General features: G+C 50.6%; 1 protein-coding gene across 2 annotated transcripts; it reads left to right on the plus strand.

The window, feature by feature from the left end:
• The first annotated feature begins 201 nt into the window (after positions 1-201).
• OSR2 (odd-skipped related transciption factor 2) lies at positions 202-8,016 on the plus strand. 2 transcript variants are annotated; one of them, XM_032421976.1, is made up of 4 exons: positions 202-733; positions 4,804-5,572; positions 6,653-6,752; positions 7,589-8,016. In XM_032421976.1, the coding sequence occupies exons 2-4, from the start codon at positions 4,917-4,919 to the stop codon at positions 7,661-7,663; spliced, it is 831 nt and encodes a 276-aa protein (XP_032277867.1). In that variant the 5' UTR covers positions 202-733; positions 4,804-4,916; the 3' UTR covers positions 7,664-8,016. The 2 variants fall into 2 exon arrangements, with proteins under 2 accessions (XP_032277867.1, XP_032277865.1); XM_032421974.1 differs by having other exon boundaries at positions 376-733; positions 7,507-8,016.
• Positions 8,017-9,812: the final 1,796 nt, after the last annotated feature.

Genomic DNA, 9,812 nt, shown 5'->3' on the forward strand with positions numbered 1-9,812 from the left:
ACAAAATGCCCTTTGGGTTTCTCTTCAGGGTCTTCAGGAAGCAGAGAACCAGTTGTTCAGTTTCTAACAGTATAAGGAAAAGTGGCACCGAGAAGGAAAGGGGGTAGGCTTTGCTTATGTGTGAGTTTTGAACTGAGTCACCTTCGGCTCATCTCTGTAACAGGGAAACCTCGAGCAAACCTGTGCCTTTAAGACTCAGTTGCTATCCAAACACAAGTAAACAGAGTGGACCATTAGCGGGCGCCGGGCGCGGAGGCGGAGTCAGCCTCCGTGGGCCCCGCGCTGCTGCAGGACGCCCGCCCGAAGGGGAGGCGGGGCTGCTACTAAAGCCCGGGACTCCTGGCCGCGAGCAGCCTGGGGAGGGACGCGGGCGGGGACAGAGCTCGGAGCGCTCGCTGCTGGAGGGTGATGGCCCTGCCAGACTGCAGGCTCCGACCTTACCCGGAGTCGGCGGCTAGAGGCTCGCGGAGGCGCGGGGTTCCGGGCGAGCGCTGAGCGCCGGCTCTAACAACCCCCGGGCTTTACAATCTCCACGTCCACAGACCTGGACGAAGGCGAGGATCCGCTCTCGTTTTTGCTGCTCGTCGTCCTCCAGATCATGTCCGCGGCTCCCGGGATTCCGCTCGGAAAAAGAAGTTTGCCCCGCGTGGACCCAATGACCTTTCCGAGCTCTGCGCCTCACCACCTGGGCCGGGTCTGAGCCGCGCTGCCCGGGCGGACCTTTCTGAGGGAGGTGAGTGTCCGCTCTGGGAAGGAGCTGCAGCCGCCTTAAGGAAGGAAGGGTGTAGGGGGTGCAGGGGACACTCACATTCTCGGTCAGGCGTGCCGCACGTTCAGAAATTGTGAAAAGAAATCAGATGGATGCAGTCTTGGGGCATTGTGTTTCTCACTTTATCGGATCCCCGGCACTCCACTCCCAGCTAACACTTAAGGACACACACTTTTATGTGCTGTCTTTAGTTTTGTTTTGCGACATTTAATCTAAGCATTCAGCAAGGCTTCTTATAAAAGCTGATCAACGTACGCTGAGATAAAGCCCCACAATCCCGTGGTGTTTCTGATGGTGCCGTAGTATTCCTGGTCCACCCGTCCCGGGGCAGCGGCGGCAGCGCAGCGCGAACGCGCCGGGACTCACACTGCCTGCCTAGCCCGCGCGTTTCAGGAGGGAAGTAATAGTTCAGTCCCAGGTAATTCTCCAACCTTGTGCTGGCCTTTTGATTTCCCTCCCACCCTCCAGTCCTGGAGGTGGGGGGCGGTGGGGGGTGCAGAAGGCAAATTCCCCTGGGGTTTAAACGCTTAGATTCTCGCGTAAGAGCTACAGAGAAACGAGTGGTGGTTGCAGGAAGGAGGGAGAAAAAGGTGTTTGTGGAGGGAGCGCTGGATCCGTCACCCTACCTGTTAGCAGAGAACAAAAGAGGGTTGGCGTTTCCCGAAGCGAAACGGCGCAGACAGCTACTTTCTCTGCTAAACAAACTGCAGTCCTGAGCAGAACAAGAAAATTACTCACGCAGGGGGAGCGAGGGAGCAGAGAGAAACAGAACCCAGATTATGCGGAAGGCATCTTAATTTAATTAACTCCTTGGGAAGGCAGAGGCGCTGCGAAGGGGCAGGAACTTCGCGGCCGTTTTCCTCTGTTCACCTGATCCAGGCTGGCCAACATTATTACTTTTTAAATGATCTCCTTATATCTACTAAGACTTTCGCTCTGATTTATGCAAAATTCCACTGTGGCGTGGGCTGAAGTTCAGCGAGTCTATGGATCCACCCGTCGTTTCTCTCACACCAACACACAGGTTTTAGCAGATGACCCCTGACTGTATATTATTTTTAGATAACTCAGTGTAATAACAGCATTACCGAAGGGCAAGACTCTATCAAATTACCACGTACCTTTTTTTCTCCAATGTTTTGAAAGCTTCTCTGAACTGAAATTAGTTATGTACACTTTTTTTACTTGTTGACAACCAGTGAACTAAATTTTACAAAACTTCTGTACATGCCTGGAAATCCCTGTGAAGAAGACTGATGAAAGAAAACTAGCCTCAACTCCACCGAAATATTAATGTCTTTTCATTGGTTCTTTCCTTGTAAAATTAAAAGTAACCAATGGTCCAAAAAGGGGTAGTGAAGAAATGACAGCAGAGGATGATGATCGCTGTTATTGCCTGAAACTCAGTGTGGGAATTACATGCTCAACTCTAGACAAAACGAAAGTACTTTAGATCTCTGCCTTGACTTAACATATCTTTTGACACACATTTCCAGCAACTCAGTGGGAGAGTGGAAATCTAAATTCCCTCATTATTTATGGCAAAAGTGTTTGGTGGATATTTAGGGTTGTTCTGTTTGTAAAAGGGTTGAAGTCACCAGTGGTTTGCTCGTCCTCTATGAAGAAACTATCTGTCCTGCAAATTAAAATGAAAACTTACTATGAAATACACTTTTGTGCCACTTTGGAGCTGAACTGTAATAGAGTTGCTAATTTTTGTGTTATAAACCATTTGAAGAAAGGGGAAGGAAGATGGCACTCAACTTTGTGCCTGCAGAATTAACATGTAATGTTTAGGGCAGATTTCATTTTGTGCACGTGAAATGGAAATCACAGGTGGTGATATTCCTTTGATTGACAACCTCCCCCCTGGCCCCATAACAGTGGTAGGAGTTGTACTTTGCCTCCTGTATTTATTTCTAAGAAATCTAGTCTGGGAATACACTCAAATAATAATTTCAGTTTCCTCTCTAAGGGGGAGACCACTTTTTAACACTAGGGGGAAGATGATATTTTGAACCTCTGGAAAATCTTCATTACACAAAAAGAAGGAAATAAAAGTGTAACTTTTTATTTTTAATGGAAGAGGAAATAATCAGATAGATTACCAGGGATCTTAGTACCTTTTTTTCTGCCTTTCTAGGAGGGCTTGAGGGTTGCCACTGAACAAAAATGAATCGTGATTTGTGGTGGGAAAGTTTAATGGAGGTTTACAGTTTCGGTTGAATGGTCTGACTGAGCCCCTCTGACTGTTAACACACCTCTCATTAACTCCCAGTCTGAACTCCCAGACCAAATACCATCAGGCAGAAGCGGTTCATTAATAAATCCCTGTCTCTGAGCATTCCAAACAGAAGAGGCGGGAGAGAAGGTGTGGGCCTCACTGAGGTGACCAAATTCTGCCTTGTCAGAGCGCTGTGTCATTAGCGCGGTCCCCCAAGTCTGCCCTTGGAGAGCCGGGCAACACTTCACAGCGCACTAGAGATTCAGGCGTGTAAAGGGGTGGGTGATGAGGGGAAGACTGGACAAACCTTCCCACCTTCCTGCTGCGTTCAAAAGCCAGGCTTAAAGGTTGTTGGCTCTAACCGGCCCGCCTGCCCCTCTCCAGGGAAAGCACTCAGCTGTGAGTCCCGCACCTGGGGAGCTGCCCTCAGAGGCAAGGCCCAGGTCGGGCGGACCTAGCAGAACCGCTGCTAAAAGGCAGCTGGAAGTGGGAAAAGGTGGGCCCACCCTGAATGCAGGTGAGGTGTCCTGGGGAACCTGGGTCTGAAATCAGACCTCTCTATTGCTCTTTGGGGCACAGAGAGATGCGAGTGCTTGCACCCTGCTTAGGCCCAGGCCGCACACGTCTCCCAGCAGATAAACGAGCTTCCTCCAGGCGGGCAAAGCCGCACTGTACCCGGCCCGCTCGCTGTGACTCCCCTGCTGCCCCTTTCCTATCCTTCCCCAGGGAGCCCACTCTCCTCCATTCCTCTCTGCTCTTCTCCTGAGGCCTCCCCGGTGTAGGAAGCGGCTCCCCGGTGCCAGGCCGGGAAGGTGCTCCGGCCTCCCGAGAGCTTGGCGCTCAGTCTGGGAGAAGGACCTCAGGGAGGTTCTCCGCCCACCCACCCCTATCCCACACCACCGCACCGCACCCCCCCCCCCAGGAGCCTGAACCATCTGGAAGGGATCTTGGTAGGGGGTGGGAGGGGACGGCCCATGGGAAGGGAGGAGGGGGCGATTCCAGGCTGAACCCGGCCTCCGAGGTGTCACTTTTCTTTCCTGCGGCCCGTCACCGCTGATAAATGGGATTGAGGCAGAGGAAGGAAAAAGAAAACCTCCGAGGTCAGCGCGGGGCGAGATTGGCCCCTCCGAGGGCCCGAGGGCCCTGGAGCGCCAAGCTCACCGGGGCTGAGCTCCCGCACCCGCGGCGGCGTGGCCGGGGTAAGCGCGGGAAAGGCGACCACGGGGCGGGGCAGCCGGCGGGGGGCGCAGCGCGAGGAGCAGCAGCTCCGCGCGGCTCGGATGGGCCCTCCTCGTCGTTCCCCGGGGAGCTCCGAGGCGCCTCGGCCACAGAGCCTCGGCCCTAGGCCTGCGGGTGCGGGCGTCTCGGGCCGTCGTGTTTGCCCGAGCTTCGCCGCACAGGGTGGGGTGGGTGGGCTGAAGTGGGTGCTGCCTCTGCAGAACCACAACCCCCCCGCCGCCCCCGCCCCACCAGGCACACACACACACAGCCTGCCTTTCTTTCTCCCGGGGCCCGGGTCTTCCGTTCCTTGCGTGCCCGCAATTCGACCTTCCTGTGGGCGCCCACAGAAGGGCCGCCGGGGCGCGGGGTGCCCCGCTCGCCAGAAGGCCACTTCCTGTCCCGCCTGACACCCTGGACTCGCCCGGCAGGCGCTATGCGGTTTCCTCACCACTCCTTTTGAGGACCCTGAAGTAGAGTGGGGAGGAGGACTTTGAAGGAAGGTGTGGTAACCCTCGCTGGCGCCAAAGGGCAGGCCGAGCGGGCTTAGATAATAGTCACAACTCTCCCTCTCTTCCCCTGCCATTTTTAGGGTTTGCTCTGCGTGCTGTTGTCTCTCTGGGTTTTCACCGGAGCCCCACGCCCACCTGCCTCTGAGTCCTGGAAGAAAGGGGCGGTTCCCTCCGCCCCGCAGCACCCGGGAAAATGGGGAGCAAGGCCCTGCCGGCGCCCATCCCGCTCCACCCGTCGCTGCAGCTCACCAATTACTCCTTCCTGCAGGCGGTGAACACCTTCCCCGCCGCGGTGGACCACCTGCAGGGCCTGTACGGTCTCAGCGCCGTGCAGACCATGCATATGAACCACTGGACGCTGGGGTACCCCAACGTGCACGAGATCACCCGCTCCACCATCACCGAGATGGCGGCGGCGCAGGGCCTCGTGGACGCGCGATTCCCTTTCCCGGCTCTGCCCTTTACCACCCACCTCTTCCACCCCAAGCAGGGAGCCATTGCCCACGTCCTCCCAGCCCTGCACAAGGACCGGCCCCGTTTTGACTTTGCCAACTTGGCGGTGGCCGCCACGCAAGAGGATCCCCCTAAGATGGGAGACCTGACCAAGCTGAGCCCGGGGCTGGGTAGCCCCATCTCGGGGCTCAGTAAATTGACTCCGGACAGAAAGCCCTCCCGAGGGAGGTTGCCCTCCAAAACGAAAAAAGAGTTTATCTGCAAGTTTTGCGGCAGACACTTTACCAAATCCTACAACTTGCTCATCCATGAGAGGACCCACACGGATGAGAGGCCATACACGTGTGACATCTGCCACAAGGCCTTCCGGAGGCAAGATCATCTGCGGGATCACAGGTGAGGTGGGGAAAGAGGTTGGCCTGGGAAGGGAAGGCGACTTTGTCCAGAGTACCGAATCCCTGAGAGACATTCCAAGAGTCACTAAAATCCCCTCTGAACTAGAATATATCCCCAAAGGCCCTCCCTGGCGGCCAGCTACAACTAGTCCCCAACATTTACCTTTCTCCTCCGCTGCTGTCTCCTACTGCGTCCTTGTTTGGAATGCGGGAGGGCCTTTCCTCATCCCTAGGCAGTTGCAATCTGGGTGGGTTGGCCTTGGTCCTGAGATCTGTTTCCCAGTTTCCTCCCGGTTGCCGTTGGGGAGGCGGAGCAGGTAAAGCCGAGGGCCCCCAAAGACCTTCCCATGGTGGGTATTAGTCCGCGCTGCCGTCAGACCATTTCTAGAAATGTTTTCGGGCGACCTTCTCTGGGTTCCTTCCCTTTGCTATCTCCCCACCCCCAGGTGTACCCCAGAGCCTGCCAAGGCGACCTTTATTTTATTTTATTTATGTGGATCTTGAGATCACTGAATTTAGAAACAGCTCCCCACACCCCCTCCACGACCTTAAACTCTGCATTCATACACGGCAACTGAAGAAATACTACAAGTGTTTTCATCCGGTAAAAACTTCCCAGGAAAGGGGTTGGGGTATCTTCTCTCTGGACTCTACCTGCTGTTCCATGGAGTTAGAACTTCCGTTGGGGTCCTCCGCGGCTGTTTAGAGATTCGCTAAAATCAGTTCCCCTGAATTCAACCTTGCCTAACATCATGATTTGGCCAGTTTAAGTACCAGAGAAAGCCGTAGAGACCAGGAAGGACTCATTCAGCAAGGTTTTGAGCTCCAGAATACGCCAGAGAGGGCGATCAAGTGTAGATAAAGACGGCGTCCGGTGAATGTTTTGAAGAATCTGTTAGTTGAGGTTAACGATAAACAGAATTACACAGGAAAAAAAAAAAAAAAAGTAAAATCTAAAAACATAAATAATGGGAATCCCGTTTCTTTTGTCCTTTCACGACTTCCTTTTGAGTAACTGTCAAAAGAAACTCCTCACCGTGGTGGTAAAACAATTTCAATGAAACCTTATATTGATTTACAGGTATATCCATTCCAAAGAAAAACCTTTCAAATGTCAGGAGTGTGGGAAAGGATTTTGTCAGTCTAGAACTCTAGCGGTTCACAAAACTTTACATATGCAGGTAAGTTTGTTTTCTTGTTTAAAGACAATGGCTGGTTTAGTTTTATCATTTTTGCTCCTTACAAAGGTGTTCAATGGCAGGCTCTTTCTCTTAAAGGCTCTGTTTAAATTTAGTTTTCTAGGTGGGGAAAACAGCACTCAACTTTTTTATACCCCCCCAAAATTAATCTTACTTAACACAAAACATTATTATGTTTTTCTTAAAGAAAAGACCATTCTCTGTATTCTAAATCCTAATTTTTCCCCATCTGATCTGCCCTGCATTTAAAGCTTTCGTGTTTGGGAGGAAATAAAGGTAATTTCGATAATGGAGGCATGGTGAAATCCCATATGCTCTCTCTCCCAGGGGCCTCATAATTTGTAGTTTTCTGAACATTGAGGAATAGTTTAATTTTCCAGCAAAGAGGAGCCTTATTGCCCGGGAGAATGTCGTTCCTTAAGAGAGGATTAGAGTTTTTCCTTCCTCCTTTTCCTGCCTGTGACACGGTGATGAAATGTAAAGAGCTGGAAATCACAAAGCCCACCGCGGTGGCCACTGGCAGTTATCAGTGTAATCGGGGGGGCCCCTGTGTGTGCCTGCGCGTGTGTTTTCATGATTGGAGGATTAGGAGCCAGATTTGTTCCTGCAAGTCCCCTCTTTTGTTGTCGTGCGCGTGTTATGTTAACGCTTGTGATACCGATAAGACAGAAACTATTGAGAAGGGTGCGGTGGTGGTGTGAAGGATTAATCCTTTGCTTGCTTCACATCTGAACAGGAATCTCCACACAAATGTCCCACATGTGGAAGAACCTTTAATCAGAGAAGTAATCTGAAAACTCACCTTCTCACCCATACAGACATCAAGCCCTACAGCTGCGAGCAGTGCGGCAAAGTGTTCAGGCGAAACTGTGATCTGCGGCGGCACAGCCTGACCCACACTCCGCGGCAGGACTTCTAGAGAAGCCCAGGATGTGTCCCATGCCGCCGCGGCTCCCCTCCCCAGACACCTCTCCACGCCTCCCACCCAGGGGTCGCACCCCCAACCCCTTACTGACCCCAGCTCTTCCCTTGTTGCAGCCGCACCTGCAGCTCCAGGGAGTTAACTCTTCTTCCCCAGGACTGAGAACTGTAGAAAGCCACACAAGTACAACCCTTCACAAAGAGCATATGCTAGTTTCTTGTAGATATTCACAGCTCATTTTAGAGCTCTGTACATAATGTCGTGGGTCTTTGTTTTGTTGTTCTGTTTGTTTTTGTATCTTGTTGGATGCTCCTAGCTATGGAAAATGGAAGCCAAATTTATCTTCAAAGAGTGTATTTTCAAAATAAAACTTCTTCTTGTTTGTTTCAACACTTCTGCAAAAGCGTCTTGCTATTTAACTTCTGTTTTTCCTTTGGGTTCTGGAAGAGTAGGATGCCTCCAAAATATTCAATATTGAGGGTGTACTTTATCCCTAGGTTTTTAAAATAAGACTTCTCACAATTCTCTTACTGAAGTTTCAGCCCTTCCCTTTCTGTATTATGGCATTTTGGAATTGGACAGTTTGGAATTGGAATTTTTGTTTTTCGAAGATATTAAAACTGATACCCTTAAGGTTTTATCCCCTTTTGTTTATTCTAATTCCTTGTGTATTATTCCTTCAGATAAAAGCAATATAATGATCCTTGTTAATAGCATGCAACTCCATGACTGCCCTACCTGAAAGCACAAGGTGAGAAAAGTCCTTGACCTAATGTCAAAGTTTATGATGGACAGCTTCTCTTACCATTAGACTTTGAACACTATCATTTAGCACTATAGACAGAGACTTTATCCTGGTTTCAGGAGAGAAGCCTAATAATCCTATAGAAGAGTGCAGGAAGGTGCAACGTTCAGAAGATGGCAGACGAGAGGAGAAAGGAGAAACTAGTTAGCTGTGAAAATATTTCTTTCCTAGGGTGGAGATGCTTTCTTCTAGAAGGTTCAGCTTTCTCTGCAAAGCAAACTGAGTTAGGTCGCTTGCAAAGTCTCCATCACTGGTTGGCCTTTAGTGCCTGGGAAAATGCCAGAAGTATAGGTACTCTGGAGCTCATGGCAAGTATATAATAATCTTCTGAGGCATTTCAACCTTTCCCAGATGGTTCCTGGGGAATGTGACACCAATATCATGACAGACAACCTGTATAGGATTTAGGTGGAAGGCTTTGGACACAAATAAACTGTAGTAGTAGGCAGGGGCTGGAAGGGAAATAACTGGACTTAAGGAGGGAACATCAGAGGAACCCATGGCCCATTAGCCCAGTAGGTACTCACAGGCTTTAATACTGAACAAAAGGGTGAATTAGGTCCTCTCAGATTTTTTTCATTTTTATATTTGTGTTGGGTGACATGTTTCATCTTCAGGGTGATACCAGGCAACTCGTCCTGTTTGTACTTTAGAATGGTACATAGGGATTTAAGGACTAGATTCCAAATTTTTTGCCAGTGCCTTGTTCAATACAACTTACAAAGAGGTTTTAAAAAGTGTTCCAGATTCAATGCTCACTCTGTTCTCAGGGGAGCTGGCTGGAAGTCACTTCTGCTTCTCATGAGAGATGAATTCTCTCCAACAAAGTGTCCACTCACCAAGCCTGTGTGTCTAATGCTCACACAAATTCATTTCTCAACAGGGCATGGGCCCAGGTCTTCACCGAGGAGAGGGGGAAGGGATGGAGTGTGAGGGTGCATGTGTGTGTGGTATTTAGAAGACTGAAATTCTTGTTTGTTTTCTTGTGTTTGTACAGAATTAACTCAGTGACCTCCCTACCTCTACTCTCTCGAGCTCCTGTCCACCTTGGCACAGAAGATCTGAATACTTTAGGGCAGGGTTACACATTGACTGTCCCTAGAGCTCCCTTAATCCTGCAGGCATTTTCCATGTAGTCAGTCTCGCTTCCCCACCCACCCCAAATGACTACAAGCGGCAGAGTTCCATTGCACAGGGTTCAGTCCAATTATCAAAGAACGACCCTTGCTCACTATCAAGCTCCGGCATATCCTTGAAGTCCCTGTCACAAGGATAGTTAGATAGGAATAACCAGAATACTGTTCCTCTGCATTTA

The sequence above is a fragment of the Phoca vitulina genome, unplaced genomic scaffold (genome assembly GCF_004348235.1).
Source record: "Phoca vitulina isolate PV1807 unplaced genomic scaffold, GSC_HSeal_1.0 scaffold25, whole genome shotgun sequence".
Classification (NCBI taxonomy): domain Eukaryota; kingdom Metazoa; phylum Chordata; class Mammalia; order Carnivora; family Phocidae; genus Phoca; species Phoca vitulina.